The 24,814-nt window shown below is 44.3% G+C and overlaps 1 protein-coding gene across 6 annotated transcripts in view; it reads left to right on the forward strand.

Annotated features, from left to right (window-relative positions):
* RBM39 (RNA binding motif protein 39) overlaps window positions 1–24,814 on the forward strand; it is a 561,368-nt gene that overhangs the window by 17,886 nt on the left and 518,668 nt on the right. For 3 of the 6 annotated variants that reach the window (XM_069243868.1, XM_069243870.1, XM_069243869.1), the window contains exons 2-4: window positions 10,819–10,879; window positions 12,520–12,566; window positions 13,804–14,004. In XM_069243868.1, coding sequence (XP_069099969.1) covers window positions 10,829–10,879; window positions 12,520–12,566; window positions 13,804–14,004 — 299 coding nt within the window. In that variant the 5' untranslated portion in view covers window positions 10,819–10,828. The other 3 variants (XM_069243873.1, XM_069243872.1, XM_069243871.1) reach the window with 3 other exon arrangements.

A 24,814-nucleotide genomic window follows, 5' to 3' on the forward strand; every position in this document is an offset into this window, starting at 1 on the left:
TGGATATACCTTATGCTTTCCTGCCCACACTACCAGTGCAGTTATCTCCGTGGACATAGGTGATATCAGTGCACATGGGTGGGGAGAGTGTTTACCCCTTAATTCTTGAAAACTGAGAGACAGAAATCCAACCCACAGACTTTGAATCTAAAATTCATGGCCCTTTTATTTGCCAAATGACCAAGGTTCCTGCCGCTCTTGAATTTGACAAGCCTCAACACTGAGCATTTTGGAAAACATGACAGGATATGCTCCTTCCAGTGGTGCGGAAAAGCCTACTCCTTCCAGTAGTTGCTAAAAGCAAAGTGGGTTACACTGCACCCTGATATGGAATCTAGTGTGTAAATAGTGACTTGTATGATTGTTGGCTAGCACTTTTTGAGTCTTATGGTTTCCTAATCATGGGGTAGGGTGCAACTAACAGCCGTTTTTATTGACATTGGAAAAATGAACTGCAGAGTTATTTTTGCTGGATTTGAATTGTATGACATGCAAGTTGTGCAAAAATTGCAATAGACCATAGGTACTCACAAACGTTTCTCAGGGAGGGGCCAAAGAGTACACTCTAAGGCAGTGGTCTCCAAACGTTTTAATTCCGCCCCCCCCCCCCCCCCCCCATTTGAAAAATAAAAATCATTGCCCCCCCCCTCAGAATTTTTCACAAATATTTCATAAAAGTAGCAATGTTTAAATATGTCTAGACGTATTTAAACATTGCCGTTAAGTACTCTTGCCATTTTAAAAATGCAATAACCTGTTTCTGCTTTAAACAGAACACTATCTGCCTAATGTATCTTTTGGCCATAGCCTGATGTCCCATACCCCCTGGGATCACTTCAGGCCCCCTTAGGGGGGCCCGACCCCTGCTCTAATGTATGACTGGGGGCCACACTGATGTCTAGTGGGGAGGATAGATATGAAGTCTGGAAGAAACCATACTAGAGATTCAGAGACTACAACAATATGGTTAGGCTGCTTACTTCTTTCAAGAAACCTTTCACAAGATTATCCGGAAAGGCTGCATTTATTTAAAAAAAAAAAAAAGTGATGCATGTGCAGGGCTGATATGTAACTATAAAGTTTGATGATTATTTTACAAGGGGCACCCTCAAAGCAAACCTTTTCCAGACATCTCTCACTTGGCAGCAGACAATGGTGCTCACTGTAAATGTATTGCTCATTACCATCCTATTTCCAATAGGCTGGTAACGTTATTTAATTACCTGCTGGTGAAGTTAGTGTTCATACAAAGAAGAAACAAATAAAACGGGTGGTTTTAACCACTGATATAAAATAAGTCTAGAAATTGGGTTGGGGAAGAGGAATGGTAGAGGGCAAAAAAATGATTGACATCTACCCAGGGAAGCCACTTAGCAGGTATTTCACTTTTGGTGCTGACATAACAATAAACACCATTTAAAAACGCAAACGGCAAGTCCAGAGCTGAGGTGACCCTTACTTTTAGAAATCCTCTATCTTGTAGAAGGAGGATCCCCCAATATGATTAGGGGCGTGCCCCCCCTCCCCACAGGGAGGAGGCACAAAGAGGGTGTAGCCACTGGCTACTGCCCTCCCAGACCTAAACACCCCACTAAATCCAGTATTTAGGGGCCCCCAGAACCGAGGAAGGTAGATTCCTGCAACCTAAAGAAGGACTGCTGACCTGAAGACCTGCAGTGAAGACGGAGATGACAACTGATTTGGCCCCAGCCCAACCAGCCTGTCTCCCTACTTTGAAGAAAACTGCAACAGCGACGCTTCCAACAGGGTCTAGTGACCTCTGAAGCCTACATCTAAAGGACCAAGAAGCTCCCGAGAACAGCGGGCCAGTTCAACAAACTGCGACTTTATGCAACAAAGAAGCAACTTTTAAAGACCACACGTTTCCCGCCGGAAGCATGAGACTTTCCACTCTGCACCGACGCCACCGACTCGACCTGCAGAAAACTAACACTACAGTGCAGGAGCGACCCTCTGCCTAGCCCAGGTGGTGGCTACCCCGAGGAGTCGTCCCCCCCTCCCTATGCCTGCCTGCATTGTTGAAGAGATCTGAAACCAGACGCCTGTTTGCACTCTGCACCCGGCTGCCCCTGTGCCGCTGAGGGTGTACTTTCTGTGCCTCCCCCCCCCCCCCCCCCTCCTCCCAAGGTGCCCTACAAAAACCCTCCTGGTCTGCTCTCCGAGGACTGGAACCGGGGGCATCCATATTTCTATTGAAGCTTATGTGTTTTGGGCACCACTTTGACCTCTGCACATGGCCGGCCCTGAGCTGCTGGTGTGGTAACTTTGGGGTTGCCTTGAACCCCCAACGGTGGGCTATCTTGGACCCAACTTTGAACCCTGTAAGTGTTTTACTTACCTGTGATCTTAACATTTACTTACCTCCCCCAGGAACTGTTGATTTTTGCACTGTCCACTTTTAAAATAGCTTATTGCCATTTTTGACAAAACTGTACATGCTATTGTTCCTAGAATACCTGAGTGAAATACCTTTCATTTGAAGTATTACTTGTAAATCTTGAACCTGTGGTTCTTAAAATAAACTAAGAAAATATATTTTTCAATATAAAAACCTATTGGCCTGGAATAAGTCTTTGAGTGTGTTCCTCATTTATTGCCTGTGTGTGTACAACAAATGCTTAACACTACCCTCTGATAAGTCTACTGCTCGACCACACTACCACAAATAGAGCATTAGAATTATCTATTTTTGCCACTATCTTACCTCTAAGGGGAACCCTTGGGCTCTGTGCACACTATTTCTTACTTTGAAATAATATATACAGAGCCAACTTCCTACATACGTCCTTAGCAAGATGGCAACCCCAGGTGGAAACCATGTTGTGGGACTCTTTTTAAAATGAGGAAAATGAAAACTATCTTTAAATTGCTGTTACAGTATTTGTTTAAATCTCACAGTACATCTGATCATTATTGATTAACTTATTTTCATAGAACTAATTCATTTACATTAGAAACGTTTAATACATGCTCTTAAAATGTTTATGAAAAATACAATGTGCACCTCTTGCTCAAATAATAAAATGTTTAAACACCAATTAGCTTAATTATGAGTTGTGAATTATGTGCACAAGTACCCAGAGAAGACTAAAAATCATACCGCCACTCACCCGCACGAGGAAGAGGTCACTCGCCATGGACTCGTTGATCAGCATTCAAAATATAATTCATTCACCTTTCAAAACCTCTCAAACTTCTCGACGGTTGATAAGGTTGAGAGTTAAGCTACAATATTGAAATTTAAGTATAAAGAACATGGTAGCTCTTACTGTTAACAGGCACATTGGAAATCCAAATTGATCATCCGCAGCCCCTTACTAGAGCCTGGTGTAATGCCAAATTTCCATCCCGTGCAAGGTTTCCTCTAGTATTATAAACGTTTTTTCAACGTTGGTTAAGAAACAGGGAGAGAATATCTTTAAAAAAAAAAAAAAAAAAAAAAAGTAGATTGTTTTCCTTTTCCAAGTGTAAATGTTAAACAGGAAGTACATTAATAAATCGATTTAAAAACACTTAAGGGGTGAACATTTCGCTGGTAACTGCTTATTGGAGTGAACTGAGGCATTATCGCCATGCTAAAGGATACAGGGGCTTTGGGAGAAAATATTACAGCATCAGTTTCTGGCCTGAAAAAATGGTTGGTACTTTTCTCTGAGAAAAATAGCAATGCCAAGTTGCGTTTGCACTACCCTTGATGGGTGGGAATTCAACCGCTACCCGTATTTAGAATTTTATCTAGTCTGAAAAACTGCAATTTACAGTGCTTGCCTTAGTGCATCCTCCTATGGCAATATGACTTTTCTCTATTGATCTTGCTTGTCATGCATCAGGAGGTAATGCATGTTAGAAGTACATGTCACAGCAGCCATTTCCACCTTAAATACAAATGCGAGGCAGGTGAAGGAAGGATGATGTGAGAGTACAAAGAGGCAGATAGAACTCGCCACCCAAGAAGACAAACTGCCCAGAAACTCCCATTGAGTAGTCCTATCATTTTAAAAGATTTGGTTTGAAGTTAATTTGGCAGTCTGAATGATCGTTTTTATTAGCGATGGCCTTCTTTCCTAGAGTTACGGTAGGTTGTACAGCCAGGACATGTATAATTATGTAAGGCATCGTTTTTTCGATATATAGATATATATATATATATATATTTTTTATAAAGGTAGTTTAGCTTGTTCTGTTATCTGTAGCTACAATAAGCCCAACTGGGTTTACAAAACAAGCCCATGGTATGTAAACCGATAGTGCTTGAAAATAGGTAAAAATGGGAAAAAGGGACAGCTAAGTGGATATTAAAGTGCCCCTTTCAATATAGCATACACAGAACAACTCACTTGGAGTGTATAGGCATCACTACTGCTTGCCTGCAGGGTTCTAACTGTCTTTGTGAGGTAGGAAACCACCTGTCTGCCTCATTTTCTGTTAACAAAGCCCCCTTACATTACCACTGCTTTCCTGGAGGATGAAATCCTTGCATCCCTTACGAATGTGATTTGTTTCAATAGGTGCTGAAGGGGATGTGAGGTGAGTAAAGTGCTGCTCCTTACCATGTGGCCACATCAAATGGTGTGCCTGGCTTTGCAATGAGTAACAATGCAGTAGACATATTTCACTCATTGAGCAGAACTGCTGCTGCCATTCACACACAAAATCCACAGCGGAGTCTCTTTTTAAAAGAAAAATGAATGTACCAATTTGGTTTCCTGTTTCAAAACAGTGGACTACTGTTATGCAGCACAGGGAATGCTTCATTCTGCTATTGAACTTTCTTAATTGGGTACTTTTACAGGTGATACTGGCGCTACTTGTAATCTGTTAGCTTGCAATGAAAAATTTAAAGTTTTAATACCTTTTGCTTTGGTAGCTAAATCTTACTAAACCGAAGTGGACAAACGTGACTGAAGTTTACCTTCGTAACTTTCAAACACAAAAAGCCGTGGGCCAGCATACAGTGAGGTCCAACAATTTGTTTTGAAATTATTGGCTGTGTTAAGACTGGTGGTTGGCACTAAATCAGATTCAAGGTCATCTGTTTTTAAACTTGAAATATTCAGGGTACTTATCTCACTTGATGAATTTGTACTTGCCTAAATCCCGAAGTGCTTCTTAGGAAGTACTTTCTGAAGATGTTTAAAAGCAAAAAGGGTGGGCAGGTCTACTGGTTGTACCTTTGAACTGCAGTTAGAGTAACTAAGATTTTGTGTACTTTCTTCATTCACCAGATCACTAAATAAGTTGTTTGAATAAGATTGGAATGGCGATGGAGGTGCTAGGGATTGAATGTGAAAGCATGAGAAATATGAATAAGTAGTTCTTTAATAAAGCATTTTATCTCAATGCCTGGTAGAGTGGTGTTGCATTATGGGTAATCAGCATTGTGGTACCTGTTCGACTCAATAGGAAATTTCGATCAAAAGAGACAGTGCAAGAGATGAGGGATAGCAAAAGGTGGGTGTGTAGAGGGGAAAACATGGGCTGGATTGGTGTCAGTAGCCTGCTAGTAAGAAATCCTTGATTACCAAGTGTAAATCCAGATTTTATGTGAAATCTAGGCCTGCAAGCTGGTCATAAATTAGGGCATTCTTTTGTAGGGATAGTTAATAAGCATGCAATCCACTTCTTTTCCCTGGGTTAAAAATATCCCTGCAGGTGTCAAATGTTAGCTTAGAGGGATCTTTCACAGGATTCTGAAAGCTAAACGAGTACCCTTGGTTGATCTCATATTCAGCATGGGGAGAGCTCTAGGCTCAAAGAAAACTAATAGGCTTATAACTGAGCATGTATTTATTAGTCTCGCATGGCAACATGGAGGGTCTAATTAGCTGTGAGCAATATATTTATTTTTACATTTGTATATACATTAACAGAAAAGATTTTTACAGCCAGCAACAGTTAAAAAACAAAAAAAAAACAAAAGTCAAAGCCATATGGGTAAGAATGGAAGATATGGTGCACATGTTTTTTATTTATTTATTTTCGATTTTGTGGCCGTTTGCTAGTTTTGTGATCTGATTATTGGGAAATGTTCTAATAGTCTTTGCACAGTCTTGAAGAATACTGAAAGGTACCTGGTCCCTTTAAAACCGCCATAGGTGGAGTCGTATTGGCAAAATGTTGTCCGTGTGTTTGTTTAGGGCTTCTCCTAGGCAGGATTAAGTTTCATGCATTTTTGTCTCTGTAAAATAACACACTTGAGAATGCTCATAGAAGTCGAACATGTTTAATGCAAGATAACCAGCACGCATAAAACCTAAGGTAAGTGTGGTTCACAATATCAATGGACCAGATCTTTACACACTGATCAGTTGGGGTATGTAATGCAAAAATCCATATATTCCAGCAGTGTTTATACATTTGTTCTCAATGCATACGGCTGGAGAGAAGAACTTGTGGTATAGTAGAAACTACAGATGTCCACTAAATGACCAGTGTAGGAAGTTGGCTCTGTATGCACTATTTCAAAGTAAGGAATAGTATGCACAGAGTCCAAGGGTTCCCCTTAGAGGTAAGATAGTGGCAAAAAGAGATAATACTAATGCTCTATTTTGTGGTAGTGTGGTCGAGCAGTAGGCTTATCAAAGGAGTAGTGTTAAGCATTTGTTGTACATTCACACAGGCAATAAATGAGGAACACACACTCCAAGACAATTCCAGGCCAATAGTTTTTTGTATAGAAAAATATATTTTCTTTATTTTAAGAACCACAGGTTCAAATTCTACATGTAATACTTTGCATGAAAGGTATTGCAGGTAAGTACTTAAGGAACTTTGAATAATCACAATAGCATATATACTTTTCAAATAAAACACATATAGCTATTTTAAAACTAGACAGTGCAATTTTCAACAGTTCCTGGGGGAGGTAAGTATTTGTTCGTTTTTGTAGGTAAGTAAACCACCTACGGGGTTCAAGTTTGGGTCTAAGGTAGCCCACCGTTGGGGGTTCAGAGCAACCCCAAAGTTACCACACCAGCAGCTCAGGGCCGGTCAGGTGCAGAGTTCAAAGTGGTGCCCAAAACGCATAGGCTTCAATGGAGAAGGGGGTGCCCCGGTTCCAGTCTGCCAGCAGGTAAGTACCCACGTCTTTGGAGGGCAGACCAGGGGGGGTTTGTAGGGCACCGGGGGGGACACAAGTTAGCACAGAAAGTACACCCTCAGCAGCACGGGGGCGGCCGGGTGCAGTGTGCAAACACACGTCGGGTTTTCAATTGGAATCAATGGGAGACCAAGGGGTCTCTTCAGCGATGCTAGCAGGCAAGGGGGGGGGGGCTCCTCGGGGTAGCCACCACCTGGGCAAGGGAGAGGGCCTCCTGGGGGTCACTCCTGCACTGGAGTTCTGATCCTTCAGGTCCTGGGGGCTGCGGTTGCAGGGTCTTTTCCAGGCGTCGGGATCTGAGAGTCAGGCAGTCGCGGTCAGGGGGAGCCTCGGGATTCCCTCTGCAGGCGTCGCTGTGGGTGCTCAGGGGGGACAACTTTGGTTACTCACAGTCTCGGAGTCGCCGGGGAGTCCTCCCTGAAGTGTTGTTTCTCCACAAGTCGAGCCAGGGGTGTCGGGTGCAGAGTTGCAAGTCTCACGCTTCTGGCGGGAAACGCAGTTGTTTTAAAGTTGCTCCTTTGGAAACAAAGTTGCAGTCTTGGGTGAACAGGGCTGCTGTTCTCGGGAGTTTCTTGGTCCTTCTAGAGCAGGGCAGTCCTCTGAGGATTCAGAGGTCGCTGGTCCTGGGGAAAGCGTCGCTGGAGCAGTTTTCTTCCGAAGGGGGGAGACAGGCCGGTAGAGCTGGGGCCAAAGCAGTTGGTGTCTCCGTCTTCTCTGCAGGGTTTTTCAGCTTAGCAGTCCTTCTTCTTAGGTTGCAGGAATCTAGTTTCCTAGGTTCTGGGTAGCCCCTAAATACTGAATTTAGGGGTGTGTTTAGGTTTGGGGGGTTAGCAGCCAATGGCTACTAGCCATGAGGGTGGCTACACCCTCTTTGTGCCTCCTCCCTGAGGGGAGGGGGGCACATCCCTAATCCTATTGGGGGAATCCTCCATCTGCAAGATGGAGGATTTCTAAAAGTCAGTGTCACCTCAGCTCAGGACACCTTAGGGACTGGCCAGTGACTCCTCCTTATTTTTCTCATTATCTTTCCTGGACTTGCTGCCAAAAGTGGGGGCTGGGTCCAGGGGGTGGGCATCGCCACTAGCTGGAGTACCCTGGGGCATTGTAACACCAAGCTTGAGCCTTTGAAGCTCACTGCTAGGCGTTACAGTTCCTGCAGGGGGGAGGTGTGAAGCACCTCCACCCAGAGCAGGCTTTGTTTCTGTCCTCAGAGCACAAAGGCTCTCACCACATGGGGTCAGAAACTCGTCTCTCAGCAGCAGGCTGGCACAAACCAGTCAGTCCTGCACTGAACAATTGGGTAAAATACAGGGGGTATCTCTAAGATGCCCTCTGTGTGCATTTTTTAATAAATCCAACACTAGCATCAGTGTGGGTTTATTATTCTGAGAAGTTTGGTGCCAAACTTCCCAGTTTTCAGTATAGCCATTATGGAGCTGTGGAGTACGTTTTTGACAGACTCCCAGACTATATACTCTTATGGCTACCCTGCACTTACAATGTCTAAGGTTTTGCTTAGACACTGTAGGGGCATAGTGCTCATGCACCTATGCCCTCACCTGTGGTATAGTGCACCCTGCCTTAGGGCTGTAAGGCCTGCAAGAGGGGTGACTTACCTATGCCACAGGCAGTGTGAGGCTGGCATGGCACCCTGAGGGGAGTGCCATGTCGACTTAGTCATTTTCTCCCCACCAGCACACACAAGCTGGCAAGCAGAGTGTCTGTGCTGAGTGAGGGGTCCCCAGGGTGGCATAAGACATGCTGCAGCCCTTAGAGACCTTCCCTGGCATCAGGGCCCTTTGTACCAGGGGTACCAGTTACAAGGGACTTACCTGGGTGCCAGGGTTGTGCCAATTGTGGAGACACTGGTACATTTTAGGTGAAAGAACACTGGTGCTGGGGCCTGGTTAGCAGGGTCCCAGCACACTTCAGTCAAGTCAGCATCAGTATCAGGCAAAAAGTGGGGGTAACTGCAACAGGGAGCCATTTCTTTACAACCGGGTGCAGGGCTCTTCTCATGGGAAGATTGTACGAAGACAATGAAATGTTGCGGTAAGCTAGGGTAAAGTGGCTGGCTTTACTAGCCTCTGCTTCTTTGTGCTTACTACTTGACTTGAGTAACAAAAGAAGTGATATGGATGGGTTGCTTGAATTAATCTCAGCCACTCGTAATTACCGAGGATAGTTAGTGTTTCACCTATTATTATTTTTTATTTAATGCCACCTTATGTTCAAACCAGTCTTAATCCTTTTCCACTAGGAACAGTTTGGGCCGATCTGCTTGTTCTACCAAGCCATGTATTCTGTGAAACAGAGCACAAGAAGCTCAAGCCAGTTGGGGCTTTTCGATCAGGTGCAGCCTGCTTCCAGTGGCATAGTGAGCACAGGCCCATGCCTGGACATACTGCCACCGAAGAAAGAAAGAGTGAGAGGTGGGTTGCCAGAATCAATCTCAGACTCTGGTAGTTAGTCTGGGCTGCAACCTTTAGATTACTCCCAGCTGTATGCAAATTAGTCTTGATCCTGCCCCAATAGGAATGGTCCAGCCCAAACTCCCAAGCAAGGTCCTCTTTAAACCGGACATAATGGACCGAAGTAGGTTGTAATCAGTCTGTCGTTGCTTTTGTTCCCATCTAGAAGGAAACCGGTTGGCAGTTCAGGCTGGACTGTACCTGTTGGAGGAGGACCAAGATAGATATGCATAAGGCACAGTGGGCAAAAAACAATGGCCTGGAATACCGCTCAGAGTGATCATCAGTGGCTGAGATTTCAAGCATTACTTCCATCACCTTGTTTTTGTACTAGAACAGGCTAAACGTGCAGCACAGAATATCAGTGGCAGTGCATTTAACATGTGTAACTAGAAAGTACTGCTGGGGATTTAGTTTTCTTTAATTAGGCATATAAACGAAATCCGTATATAACATTTTATTTCCCCAATGTTTCTCACCATACATGGTGAGATGTCCTGCACATGCTAAACTGCCTTGAACTCGATCAGCCAGGCTCATTTCAGATGCACTGGGCTAGGGAGCGTATTTCTGCATTGGCGGCAAAATGACAATCATGGCTGTGAGGAATTAAGATAGTGGGTCCTGGAACTCTGCATCGAAGTCACAAAGTGTTGTCTTGTTGAGTGTCTGGAAGTTACAGACTGCTTAAGTGTATGCCCTTGCCGCCACTCCAAATAAATGATCTCCAGAGGTTTGTAAGGAAAACAAAACAATTAAAAAAACTGACAACTTTTTGATAATGCAGCACTTGATATTTCAACTGTACAAATTCTAAAAAGCTAGTAGACTGCAGGGAAAACTGCTGAAGCAGTGATGTGTGATGTTCCAGGACTATACTTACTTTACTACCACAGTTAATTCTGATGACCTTACGACTGCCTATGGAAACATACTCCACCTTCTATGTTTTAAGAGAACAACTACTAGCTATCTTTAGAGGTCGGTACAAAGTGACCTATAACCCACTCAGTAATGTACACAGGGTCCTCTAATAGAGGATAATCTTTATTTCGTAGCGAAAGGCCCGTCTGTTCCCATAGTAACCGACTTTGGTATGTGCATTTTTGAGTTTTGCTTTTTGTCCGTGCATATTTGAAATAATACACCCGAGCTCCCAACTATATTCTGATTGTGCAAGTGTTGACATTAGAATCAGACAACAGAATGCTTTTTATTTTGTTTCAGAGTCCTGAGAATGGCAGACGATTTTGATATTGAAGCAATGCTTGAAGCTCCTTATAGAAAGGTGAGAAGTAGACGCCCACCGGGCTTAAAGTTAAATGTTTGAGCTTTTCTTGAACTGCTGCTAAGTTTTAAACTAACATCCCTGGAACCCTCATGATTTATCAATTTAGAAATATATTTGTGTAATTTACTAAGTCGTTATTTACTGTTGATGTAATAATTTTGTGTAGTAGTTTCACTTCAGCGTGATGAATAAATGCCCATCTATCTCTCTTTGTAGACTTGCCTAACGATATCTCACCTCTACTCCCATGAATTCACCTTTGATTCCAGTGTGAACTGTCAATCATAAGGTAGTAATTGAGTGACGTATCGCTGTACCGTGGTCCCCTAGGTAACATGACTTGCCTACGAATTTCCGAGTTCCAGTTTGGTATAGCAACAAGGTGAATGCGTTGGTTTGGGTATGTAGCAGGGGTCCAAGAATAACTTTCACCCAGTTGTAGAGTTAAAACACCAGCAGTGGGTCTGCTAGTCTTTATGGAAGAGTTTGACAATATGGTTTTAAAAAGTGATATAAAATATTATCAGTCTGTGTCATCTCTAATAGTGAAGTAACCAAATTCTTGGATCCCTGATTATGTATATTGTACAAATACACATTCTGAATAACCTGAATATTCAAGAAAGATATTATGGTCGGTGCGTTCACATTTTAGTTAGGAAGTTCCTATGTACTCTATTGGTACTGATACTGCAATGTGGTTGTAAAATTTATAGTACTTTACCTTATAATGGTGAAGTGATAAAATATGCATGCTGGTTTTAATGTTATTAATATATACCTGTATTGTAGCTGACTTTGCCAAAGCTGCAGAAACAGGTGCTTTTGTTAACTCTTTATTTAGCATTGTTTAGTGCTACCACCCTGTAGCAACTTTACTGAATACATATTTTTCTGTATGTAAAACGTTTGCATTTCTAAAATTATTTACTGTTTAGACTATCATAGTTGCTTAATCTGATAAAAGAACCACATGCCTCCTTTTTGAAATGGATGTTTTACATGTAAACGGGCATAACTTTAGGGAATGTATAGGCTGGACTGGTGGATAATTGATGACCTTATTGGGAGTCAACGTTACTAAAGCAGTGTGAATCCCTGTTTGCTTCAGGGCGAGATGTGAGACAGAGGTGGCATCAAGCTCTTACTGCCCCAACCCTCCATCGAAAATGGGCGAAGATCTCAGGAATGGCATCGGTCACAGGAAATTGCTAGTGATTGGCTGCTAGCATGGGCACTTGGGACTAAGGCAGACATTTAAGCCTTGGTACTAATCTTAGGGACACTTGAACAAATTGAAAGCTTAAAGTATACAATTTAACCACTTAACCACTTGAGTGCCATAAAGATACAGGCTTTTCACTAAGTTATGTAAGAGAGCTATAACTTAATAATGTTCAGTAAATTAAAAGATAATTGTAAAGTTACATTTTCATGACTTAATGTCCCTCTTAATTAATGTAAGCTGAAAAGTGGTTAAACACATGCCCCTTATTTTTAGTTCTCCACATACAACTGCTAAGTAATTAGCTTTTAAATTATTATTATTTTTTTTCTATTCCTATTCCCTTTACCCTTTGACAACTTGAAATGTTTCCACTTCGTCTTCATGATCTTCTTCTATCAACTCTGCTTAGGAGGACAAATTGAGCAGTGCCAATGGCCACGAAGAGCGCAGCAAGAAGTAAGAGTTCAGCTTTAATTTAACCCACTAGCACTGTTAGTCTTAGAAATGAGCAAGCCCTTTCCTCCAACATTTAGACCTTTTGTAGTTAGTCACTGAACCTGGTATCCTGTTGCATCATTTGCTTTTTAATAGTTTTTATTTATAACATTAGTTTTCTTCAACTCTACCATGGTGATGGGGAAATGAAAGGGGAATCTGTTGATTATTGTACCGGGGATTTAGGTAGTCCGGCCAATTAACTTGTGGTTTTAAGTCTTTTTGCATTAAATGTGTCAAGGTCGGCAATGGAAATCCCTCACGATATACACTAAAGAAAGCCAGCACTGGCACACGTCAGTGTGTAATGGGCATGAGCATTTTGACCAGTTTTAGTGTGGTTTATGTACCAGGGCTTAAAATACTAGTAGGCTGTTTGCTTTGCATTTTCCAGTTCATTAAGATTTTTTTTTTGTTTTGGGGGGGGAGGTGGAGGGGGTGCATAATTGTTTTTCCATGTGTGTGCATCTGCATCTTTCTCTACTGACAAGTACTGTCGTTGTGCTCTGGTGGTCAGTCATTGTCACTGGGTGCTGTGATTTCCCATGGAGAGTGAACTGTACTATTGGGTGCCCAAGAGCAGACCTACTGCAAGCCCATTGGTAAAGGAAAATCTTTTCATATCCCATGTTAAGTAATACACCAGTTAGGATCATTCTTACATTATTGCATGACAGACGTATTTTGTTACAATTGAAAAAGGTACAGACAATAGTGCTTTTTAGAGGCTGAAGTATTCTACCATTTTGCAAGTGCCACTTAGGTATTTATATGCAAATAGCTGTGAAGTATTTCTTTTTAGGGATGTTTTTAACTCCTTGTAAAGTACGGATAATGTGAATGCCAGTTCTCAATTGTGATATTGAAGGAGTACGTCATTAGATCAAAATGATTTCCCTGTCCAGTGTTGATGAACTAGTTTAGCTTTTCAGTTTCAGGTGTCTGGCCAAAAGTCTAACTCAAGTTTGCGTTGCTAGAGGTTTTTTTTTAATTTTTTTTTTTTATAACGCCTCTGATTTGTTCGATTTCCATGGGTAGCTGTGCCTTGCATTTTTGTGAACTGTTAGTGTTGCAGCTGCTCTTGACTACTACTTGTATTCATGTACTGCCTCAGAGAAGTCTAGCTATTATACACTTCAAAGTTCAATACTGTATTTGTTAGGATTTCTTCCAGTTAAATCTTTTGTCCCCGTTTTAGGAAAAAAAAGAGCAAAAGCAGGAGCCGAAGCCGGGAGAAGAAGAGAAGTCGGAGTAAAGAACGCAAACGTAGCAAAGATCGGGACAGAAAGAAAAGTAAAAGTCGGGAAAGGAAACGAAGCCGCAGTAAGGAACGAAGACGAAGTCGGTCAAGAAGCAGAGATCGCGATCACCGGTTTAAAGGCCGTTACAGGAGCCCATAGTATGTTTTCACTATTCCTTCTTTGTGTTCATATATGGTTGTCTGCATGCATGAGTTGGAACATATTCATTTTTTTTATATATTTTTTTTAATGAATGCGGTTTTTTATAATGTTCGATTTTATGTTGTGCTTCTTTGTCACATCTGTTATTTGAAGTGGTCCGGGGCACATTGGTAATATGCGCAGTATGTTCTTTATAGTATTTAATATACTTTATCAAACAGTAATACAAATAGTTATATTTTACATTGTATCTGGTATGTAATGATCCAATTTAGAAATATTGATGTCAGCAAGAACACACTTAAATCCAGTGCTTTCTATTATATACAGGGCAATGAGGTGACACAGGTAGTCCTAAAATTGTTCAAGCCAAGCGAGCAAGTGCCTATTACATCAGACAAATGTTTCATTACAAAGCACTTTTGCAAAGCTGTGGAGAGATATAGAACAGGCACAGATGATAAGAGAAACTATTGGATAGAAAGTCCAGGGAATCCATTTATCTGTGATAGTAATTCTACAGGTAGAGCTCCAAATAAGATTGCATTTTTTGTATCGGATGAATTGCCATAGTGGATTGAATATTTTAAGATCCTGTGCTAACGGTGTAGGAAGAGAAGAAACCATATGATATATAAACAAAAGCTTAGCTACCTGATGGATTTGGGAAAAAGTATAAAGAACTATCCTAGCCTCACTGATGAATAGTCGGCTAATGAACAGAAATATGAAATGAGGTGTGACTTTATGAGGCTTAATATGCCCCAAAAACACACAGGGCGGTTGTGATATCGTACATGATACTTTATTTGTTCATGGTAAACAATGTAAATGAAAATGCTCACCTACAGTAACGAGGAAATAGGGATTTTTAAAGTATAGTATATTTGCTAGAGTTAAAAGTAAATATGAAAAGTATCCTGAGTGAAGCAAGGACTAATGGGTACTATAGACTTTAATTTCTGTGAGTGCACTGTGTTTGAACTAAATTAGAAAGTGGCAAAAAAAAAATCCCTCATTTTGTGTTGGTCATTTTAGGTTAGGTTTTAGGTTAATATACCATTGTGAAGCATTTAGTAAGTTAAGTAAACTTAAAACAACAAAGATCTTTGGCAACAACCAGAATGAATATTTACAAGTTTAAGGAACTCAAAGGACCCACTGGTTCCACTTGATCACTGTCTTGTTGATAGTCACAGTCTCGGGCAGTTTTTTATTTTTATTTTATTTTTGTTTTGTTTTTTGTTTACAACCAATTTTATTGTTTCATAGCAGAATAACATAACCACGTCCGGTGACTCCCGATTGACACTAAAAGAGAAATCAGTAGTATTACATAGATAGTAGCAATCCACTGTTAATACACTGGAGCAGTTCTCCATATAAAGATTACAGCAGACCCAGCCCAAGACACTCCCACCACTTGCCCCAGATCTTGGAATGTGTTGACATAGTAGACTAGTTTTTCCTGATGGCCACACCAGTCCACTCCCCTATTCCACTGAGATGATGAAGGCAGATTAGCGGATTTCCATTTACTGGGTATCTCCCTTTTGAAATGACCTTGGTGAATGTTCCACCATCCACCCCAACATCTCCCCAGCGATATCCATCCAATACTTAACACCAGACCATGTCCCACTTTCATCCCCACACCTGTGCATTGCTGAGTATAAGTCATGCAAGAGCTCAGTGATTAACAAAAAGGTGAGACGGGGCAACCCTGTTGGGTAACATGGGGAATGGGTCCAAGACCATGCCATTGATCTGCACTGGAGTAGTTGGATTGAAGTAGAGTAGTTTGACATAAATATAGAAGGGAGGTCGCCAACCTGCTTTTCAGAGACTCTGTGCCAAGTAAATCCAGTCTACTGTATCAAAGGCCTTCTCAAAGTCTTATCAATAGGAAGGCCAGAGAGGGGGGGCAGAAGGTGTTGGCGTGCCAGTGCAACATGAAAGGCGTCTTAAGACAGTGCCTTGCACCTCTAGCTGGCATAAAGCCATATTGATCCTGATGTATAAGGGTGCCGAGGACTGTTTATAAGACGTGCAGCCAGGACAGTAGTTAAATCTTTATCACTGCTACTAAGCACGCTAGGTTGTTACTCCACACAGTTGCTGAATTGGCGGGTCTTGGCTTCCTCATTTTATAGGGCTAGCATTTAAAGTACACAGTGGCCCGGGTGGCAGTTTAGGAACCCAATTGGAAAAGTATCTATGCATGATCATAAATTCCGCAGAGGAAAATCTGCCCTTCAGATTCAGTGGTGAGTGGCTGAGGTTTATGTATGTCGCTTGTGAAGGTTCCAGAAGCACCATGCATCGTATAAGCCAAAATCATCTACCCAGTTAGAGAGGCGACTGGCCCCTGCACGTCTGAGTAGAGGGAGCTCTGGTGGAATCAGCAGTGGGGGTCTAATACTGTGTTGGTCACCGCCCACACCACCACAGTAAGTCCATCGGGTAGCACAAAAACCAGATCTCTAAGGGTCCGGGAAAAAAAACTCTGCCATTGGGGGAGGTATATAGAAACGAAAAATATTACACCATGATCCCATCCCATCCCATCCTCAAGAACAAGGAAACAACCCTGAGGGTCAGGTACCACACGGTTAACCACCATAAGAGAGGACCGATTAAGAAGGATCATGACTTCTTGGAAACCCCTTCTATAACCAGTATGGAATACGCTGTCAAATCCAAGATGGAGCAGGAAGGAGCACTGGGTACCCAATGGGTGTGTTTCTTCGAGCAGCCATATCGAAAGACCGCTGAGTGCTTAATGCGGTCTAGTAGCCCATTAATATTCCATGATAGTACCCGAAAGTTCATAAGATGGAGTACACAGCACGGGCATAAAGGGAAGAGTAAGGCATGTACAGCGTGCAGTGGGTGTCCTATCACCAGGTGGGTGGTATGGAGGCACTTGCAAATGTTATGCAACAATGGAAAAGTATTGAGTGAGACCTTGTGGTGGAGTGGAAAAAAGGAGTAAGAATAATTGTAAACAAATAACTAGCTTAGGGAAAACTCTCCAAAGCCACCCTGCACAAAAACACGCAACCCTCCACTAACACCCCATACTTCATCTTGGCAGCATCTGTCACAAAACATTGTATTCTGAACGTGAAATGGTGTGGCTCCCTCCTAGATGCAGGATCACATACTGGCCAGTTCTCTTAGAAAGAAGTAGTAGTGGCTCAGATCACAGAACTCAAACAGTCGTCATCCTCCTCACTTGGTATAGGAAGGGCAGAGCCCACGATCTTCTCCGCTTGCCCCTATGAGTTGGACCCAATCTGTGGTGAAAGGTCCTGCTCCGATGACTGCAGTCTGGATGTCTCAGATCCCAGGGAGTTTGAACCAGCCCCCGATTGACTTTGCCCTTTATGAGAGCGTGTCTGCATTCTCTGCCTCCCCTTAGTAGCAGTTTTTTGTGCAGAGGTTGTTTGTCTGTGGGGCAGGGAGATTGGTCATAAGGTTGAGCTGCTTCTCAGTGAACCTCTTCCACGACTCATCAGGTGTATTGAAAAAATGTGTGTTTCCCTGGTAAATCACTTTAAGCTGCACTGGAAAAAGCATGTTCAAGAGTCAGGTCCCTCAATTTCTGCTTGACTGCTATACACAACAATCTTTTGGATTGTACCTCTCTGGTGGAGTCCGGAAATATCAGGATTTTGGAGCCATTATGATGCTGTTGCAGGAGGTGCCTCACTTCCCGCAGGATGGAATACCTGTCGTGGAAACTAAGGATGCAGGCAGTCGTAGGTCTATTGGGAGCGCACTGTGGGCTTGGGGACCAGAGCCTTGTCACCCTCTACACCACAAATTTGATAACTTATCTGCCGGCATCCATGACTTGATCCAGTGTTCCAAGACCTTAGTGGAATGCAATACCTCCTATCCCTCTCCGGGAATCCAAGAAATCTTAAGTTACTACACCATGTTCTATTTTTTGCACCTTAAGCTCGATTGTGCAGTTCGGCTGTTTGGGACATGAGGTGAGATACTCTGGTTTTGAGTTTAGTTGTCTTCTCTGTGGTAGTCAGCCTCTGTAATTCAGCCAGTAACTTAGCAGATCTTGTTTTCAACAGCTGTCTGAGATGCCTGGATAGCCTTTAGATTTTGGATAAATCACCAGTAGTCTGACGCCCCACCATCAGAAGCCTCTTTCAGGGAGTGGGAGCTCTTCCAGGTTAATGGTGTATTTCTCAATATTAGGCTGAGACGAATGTGAAGGAGGAGGGATTTAATTCTTCCCCATCTCTGCAAGACCCCAAAGCCCCTGGTATAGACAGTTCAGGCACCCAGCCCACTTGTCCCTGTAAGGATGACCACTCGAGCAGCCGGGGCCAACACCAGGAATAGGAGACGCTGGTCAATCTTATAGCAGGTAAGGATCAAGACCACAAAGCAGCACAGTTCGCTTAAGTGATCATCCCTAGCAGATTGCACTTTAGGATCTAAGGCACTCCCTTGCGGCAGCAAGCAGGCCTTGTTAAAGGGAGAGTGGTCCCTGAGCATGTCCCTCCGCTATGTTGGCTGGGTCGGCGGCTTCGTGTTAGGAATTCCTTGGGTGACAGTACAAGAAATAATCTTACACAGAAGGGATAAATAAATACCAATGTGTCTGCAATGAAAATATTAATTTATCATTCGATAGGATTTTAGTTCTTTTCCTACTTTAATAAAAAGTTTAATGTTTGTCTCTCTTTGTATTACTCTCATGACATACAATGCAAACAGATAACTTATTTACACACCATATGAACAAAACAATTAAACATGCAACTGTAAAGATCTTTATCTGTGCTCTATATACTACTTTGTGTAATCAAATTATGCACAATCTTTTACATTTAGTCATCGAAATAATTTTAAACAGTCTTTTGCACGGCCGAGAGTCCCTTGAATAGCAGACCCCAGGTAGGACAAAGGGGCGCCACAACCAACGGACATGGACTGGGATTTGTCAAAGTGGAAATCAAAATCAAATTTGTTACAACAAAATGTTCTAGCCATCTTTTAGATCTGTACTACAAAAGTCCATTAATGAATATCAGGTTGGTTTAGTAATGCTTAGCAGCATTATCTTCTGAACCACATTTCATATTCCCACTTTACAATTGAAAAGAAACCTGTTCCCATGGATGTAAGAAATTGGGTGATTAGTTGAGAGGAATTCAAGCCCCACTCATTACAAACAATCCTTGTCAGTTGAGCCACAAAAAGGCAATACATTTACTTGGACTTGACCTTCTATTAGCTTGATGCAAAATCAGGCTTAAATTGGAGGCAATGTGTTAAGTGTTATTGCAGCACACAAGTAGTAATAAAGTGAAAAGACAACACAAAAATTCGAAACCAATTTAGAGAAACCGATAAATGTAAGACATAAAATTACACCAAAACAACAATAATCCAATCAGCAGTACCAGAGACATGAGTTTTTAAAGTTTTAGGTGAAAATAGCACCAACAGCAAAGCACCACTTACGATCATCTGGTAGTGCTGGACCTGGGGAAAGTCGCAAATTGAGTGTAAGGAAATGCCTCCTTGGCATGGTTACCCCCTGACTTTTTGCCTTTTGTTGATGCCAGTTATGATTGAAAGTGAGCTGGGATCCTGCTAACCAGGCCCCAGCACCAGTGTGCTTTCCCTAATCTGTACCTTTGTTCCCACAATTGGCACAGCCCTGGCACACAAAAAAGTTCCTTGTAAATGGTACCAAGTGCCCTGATGCCAGGGAAGGTCTCTAAGGGCTGCAGCATGTCTTAGGCCACCCTGAAGACCCCCACTCAAGTCATTTTATCCCCATTAGCACACAAGCAGGCAGTGTGCATGTGCTGAGTCGACATGGCACTCCCCTCTGAGTGCCATGCCCACCTCACACTGCCTGTGGCATAGGTAAGTCACCCCTCTAGAAGTCTCCTGGGCACAGGCAGCCCACCAATGGGGGTTCAAGGCAACCCCAAAGTCACTGCACCAGCAACACAGGGCCAGTCAGGTGCAGAGGTCAAAGGAGGGCCCAAAACACATAGGCGCCTATGGAGAACAGGGGTGCTCCAGTTCTGGTCTGCTGGCAGGTAAGTACCTGTGTCCTTGGCAAGCAGACTTGGGGGGGGGGGGGGGGGGGGAATGAGACACAAACAGGCACACAAAACACACCCTGAGAGGCACAGGGGCGGCCGGGTGCAGTGTGCAAAGCTGGTGTCTGGTTTGTAATAGAAAGCAATGGAGGGACCCGGTTAGGCGATGCAGGCAGGGCACAGGAGGGCTTCTCGGGCCAGCCACCGACTGGGTTAGGGAGAGGGCGCCTACTAGTCTCTTATGCACTGGAGGTTGGTTCCTCTCGATTATGGGGACTGCGGGTGCAGTCCTTGGCCCAGGCGTCGGGTTCCTTGTTACCAGGCAGTCTCGGTCAGGGGGAGCCTCTGGATCCTCTCTGCAGGCGTCGCTGTCAGGGTGCGGGGGGGGTCGTCTCAGGTTACTCACGTAGTCGCAGTCACCTGGGAGTCCTCTCTGCAGTGTTGGTTCTCTGAGCTCGAGCCGGGGGCGTTGGGTGCAGAACACTGAGTTCTTTAAAAGTTGCTTATTTATTGCAAAGATGTTGCTGTTGAACAGTGCCGCTGCTCTCTGGAGTTTCTTGGTCCTTCGAGTTCAGGGCAGTCCTCTGAGTCCTCAGAGGTCGCAGGTCCCTGTCAGTTGTCACTGTGCGGGTTCTTTGAGTCTGGAGACAGGCCAGTAGGGATGGGGCCAAGGCAGTTGTCGTCTCTGCTGGGCTTTCAGGTCAGCAGTCCTCCTTGTTGTAGGTTGGAGGAATCAGATTTCATGGGTTCAGGGTCGCCCCTAAATACTAAATATAGGGGTGTGTTTAGGTATGGGGGGCAGTAGCCAATGGCTACTGTCCTGGAGGGTGGCTACACCCTCCTTGATCGTCCTCCCTGAGGGGAGGGGTGCACATCCCTAATCCTATTGGGGCTGTCCTGACTGGTGGGTGACTCCTCCTCGTTTTTCTCATTATCTCCTCCTGCCTTGCCGCCAAAAGTGGGGGCAGTGGCCGGAGGGCCGGGCATCTCCACTAGCTGGGATGCCCTGGGGTGCTGTAACAAAAGGCATGAGCCTTTGAGGCTCACCACCAGGTGTTACAGTTCCATGCCGGGGGGGGGGGGGGTTGCAGGCTTTGTTCCTGGCCACAGAGTGACAAAGGCACTCTCCCCATGTGGCCAGCAACTCTCTAAGATGCTCTCTGGGTGTATTTTACAATAAATCCCACACTGGCATCAGTGTGCATTTATTGTGCTGGGAAGTTTGATACCAAACTTCCCAGTTTTCAGTGGAGCCATTATGGAACTGTGGAGTTCGTGTTTGACAAACTCCCAGACCATATACTCTTATGGCAACCCTGCACTTACAATGTCTAAGGTTTATGCTTAGACACTGTAGGGGCACAGTGCTCATGCACATATGCTCACCTGTGGTATAGTGCACCCTGCCTTAGGGCTGTAAGGCCTGCTAGAGGGGTGATTTACCTATGCCGCAGGCAGTGAGAGGTGGGCATGAGACCCTGAGGGGAGTGCCATGTCGACTTAGTAATTTTCTCCCCACCAGCACACACAACCTTTGAAGCAGTGTGCATGTGCTAAGGGAGGGGTCCCCAGGGTGGCATAAGACATGCTGCAGCCCTTAGAGACATTCTCTGGCAACCGGGCCCTTGGTACCAGTTACAAGGGACTGTGTGCCGGGGCTGTCCCAATTGTGGGAACAAAGGTACAGTTTAGGGAAAGAAAACTGGTGTTGGGGCCTGGTTAGCAGGGTCCAAGCACAATTTCAATCATAAATGGCATCAACAAAAGTCAAAACGTCAGGGGGTAACCATGCCAGGAAGGCATTTCCTTACAATAGCAGAAAAAAATATTGTTACTTTATTAGTAGAACCAGAAGATCTTTGTTGCAGGTAGGTATGAAGCATATTTATCAAATGTACTTTGTTTTGGTTTTGTAAATAAAGCAGTTTTAAAATAGCAGTTTTCTATTCCAAAAGTTGACTACAATTTTCCATAGTTGGTCCATAGAGTTCTAGGGGGGAAAGTATTAGCACATAAAACAGGTAAGTACACAACTTGCGTTTCCAGTCTTCCGGTAATCTTTGTCAGATCTGGTTGCGGTCAGGAGGGTCCTCAGGTTCCAGGTGTCGACGTATTGGCCAGGAGTGGTGAACCCAGGGTGGAATCGAGGTCTTAATCGTCTGGGGACCCTCTCTGGACTGGTGGGCCACCTGGCTCGGGCTGTGGTTGTAAGGTGCAGAGTGGGTGGGGCTTGTGTATCCTAGGCGTTCCTTGAAGTCTTTTCGGTGATTTCTTCTGGACAGGTGCAGGCTGTCTTCTGGAGGGCAGGCTGTCTTCTGGAGGGCAGGCTGTCTTCTGGAGGGCAGGCTGTCTTCTGGAGGGCAGGCTGTCTTCTGGAGGGCAGGCTGTCTTCTGGAGGGCAGGCTGTCTTCTGGAGGGCAGGCTGTCTTCTGGAGGGCAGGCTGTCTTCTGGAGGGCAGGCTGTCTTCTGGGGGTTTGTGGTCCTCTGGAGGGCAGGCAGTCTTCTGGGGGTTTGTGGTCCTCTGGAGGGCAGGCAGTCTTCTGGGGGTTTGTAGAGGTTGCTGGTCCTGCTTGATGTGTCGCCTTCTTGGAGCAGGGGTCTTTAAAGCTTCAGGCAGGCAGGTCAGACTAAGGCCAAGTGAGTCGTCATCTGGAGTCGTCACTGCTGGGGTCAGCTTAGCAGTCCTCCAGGAATCTGGTGAGTAAGGTGCAGGGGTGCCCCTAAATACTAGATTTAGGGGCATTATCGGGGTCAGAGGGCATTAGCCAAAGGCTACTGGCCCAAACGATTACTTCACCCTTCCTGAGCTCACTCCCTTTGGGGTGGGGGCATAATCCTATCCTTATTGGTCACTCTCCTCCAAACAAAGATGGAGGATTCTGCAAGGAGGGGGGTCACTACAGCTTTGGACACCTTAGGGGTGATCCCAGATGCAGTGGTCACACTTTGTTTTTCCAGACCTGCTGCCAAAACTTCAGCTTTGTCCGCGGCAGGCATCTGCATTAGCTGGAGTGCCCTGGGGCGCTGTAACACGAGGCTTGAGCATTTGAGGGCCACCACCAAGCGTTACAGTTCCTGCAGGGGAAAGGTGTGAAGCACTTCCACCCAGAGCAGGCTTTGTTTCTGACCCCAGAGAGCACAAAGACTCTCACCCCATGTGGTCAGAAGCTTCTATTACTGCCAGGCTGGCACAGACTGGTCTGCCTTGGACTAACGGGTTGGGTACAGTACAGGGGGTATATCTCAGATCCCTGTGTGCATGTAGAATAAATCCAACACTTTCATCAGTGCAGGCTTATTGTGCTGAGACGTTTATCATCAAACTTTCCAGCTTTTAGTCAAGCCATCATGGAGCAGTGGAGTTCGCAATGACAAACTCACAGCCCATGTACTTACTATGGCCAAACTGCACTTACAATGTTTAATAATGGACTAGACACTGTAGGGGCATATTGCTCATGCAGCTATTCCTTCACATGTGGCATAATGCACTCTGCCTTAGGGCTGTAAGACCTGCTAGAGGAGTGAGTTACCTGTGCCACCGATAGTGGTTTGTGGACATGGCACCCTCAGAGGGGTGCTATGTCGACTTTACCTTTTTCTCCTCGCCTGCACACAGTCTGCAATGGCAGTGTGCATGTGTTTGGTGAGGGTTCCCTTAGGGTGGCACAATACATGCTGCAGCTCTTAGGGACCCTTCCTGGCTACAGAGCCCTTGGTAACACTGATCCCTTTTACAAGGGACTTAGCTGTGTGCCAGGGGTGTGGCATTTGTGGAAACAATGGTACAGTTTAGGGGCGGCACACTGGTGCAGGGGGCTGGTTAACAGGATCCCAGCACACATTAGTCACCTTGCCTTTAGGACTCGGTAGGCTTGCCAGAGGTGTGACTCCAACATGTCCAGGGGAACTGGTGGCTTTGCCATTCCTTTCAGTGGCAAAGCTGGGCTAGCAGTGCACGACTGCACTACAAATCTGCAGTGGCAGACTTGTTTTCCTTGGGGGACCTCCAGGTTGGCACTGCAAGATGTGGGGTACTCATCTATCATGCCGTGGATGCTAGGGTACGATTTACTAGGCCCTTGCAAGTAAGTTAACCATTTCCAATTCAATACAGCCTATTTTACATACACTTTAGGGTCAGGCCATTAATATTGTCTGGTTAGCAGACGTAAGTGCACGCAGTCGAAAAAACCAGCAGCACCAGTCGAAAAACAAGGGGTGGCAATACAAAAAGAGGCATTTCCTTACACTATTCTAATAATTGCACATTTCTCCAGTATTGGATCTTTCATAGATTCACATGCTTGAATCATCCCCGTCGTCGAGGTGGGAGCCTCACGGTAAACTTAAATATATAAAAAGCAGTAAGTCAGTAAAAATAAAACCAGTAGGCCCTAGTAGGCCTCGTAGGGTATTTTACAGTCTATCCACTTTTTGTGAAAAGACCCAAACTTGAGTATCAACCAATCAGGATTCAGCCCCTCCCAAACACTCCCAACAGAGGCTGAATTCCCTCAGATTTTCTACCGCACGTCGTGTGAAGGGAGTCTCCCTGAGCTCTGCTCAGTTTTTTTCCTATTTTCTGACTGAAGATTGTTTTTTCTCTCAGGAAACTAGTTACAACTTTACTATGTCTGAAAAGGCAAAGAAGGGTCTGTTCAGAGACTGTGACAACTGTGGGAAGAAGAGACTACATATTGATGACCCCCACAA

This window comes from Pleurodeles waltl, chromosome 7, assembly GCF_031143425.1.
Source record: "Pleurodeles waltl isolate 20211129_DDA chromosome 7, aPleWal1.hap1.20221129, whole genome shotgun sequence".
In the NCBI taxonomy this organism is placed as follows: Eukaryota; Metazoa; Chordata; class Amphibia; order Caudata; family Salamandridae; genus Pleurodeles; species Pleurodeles waltl.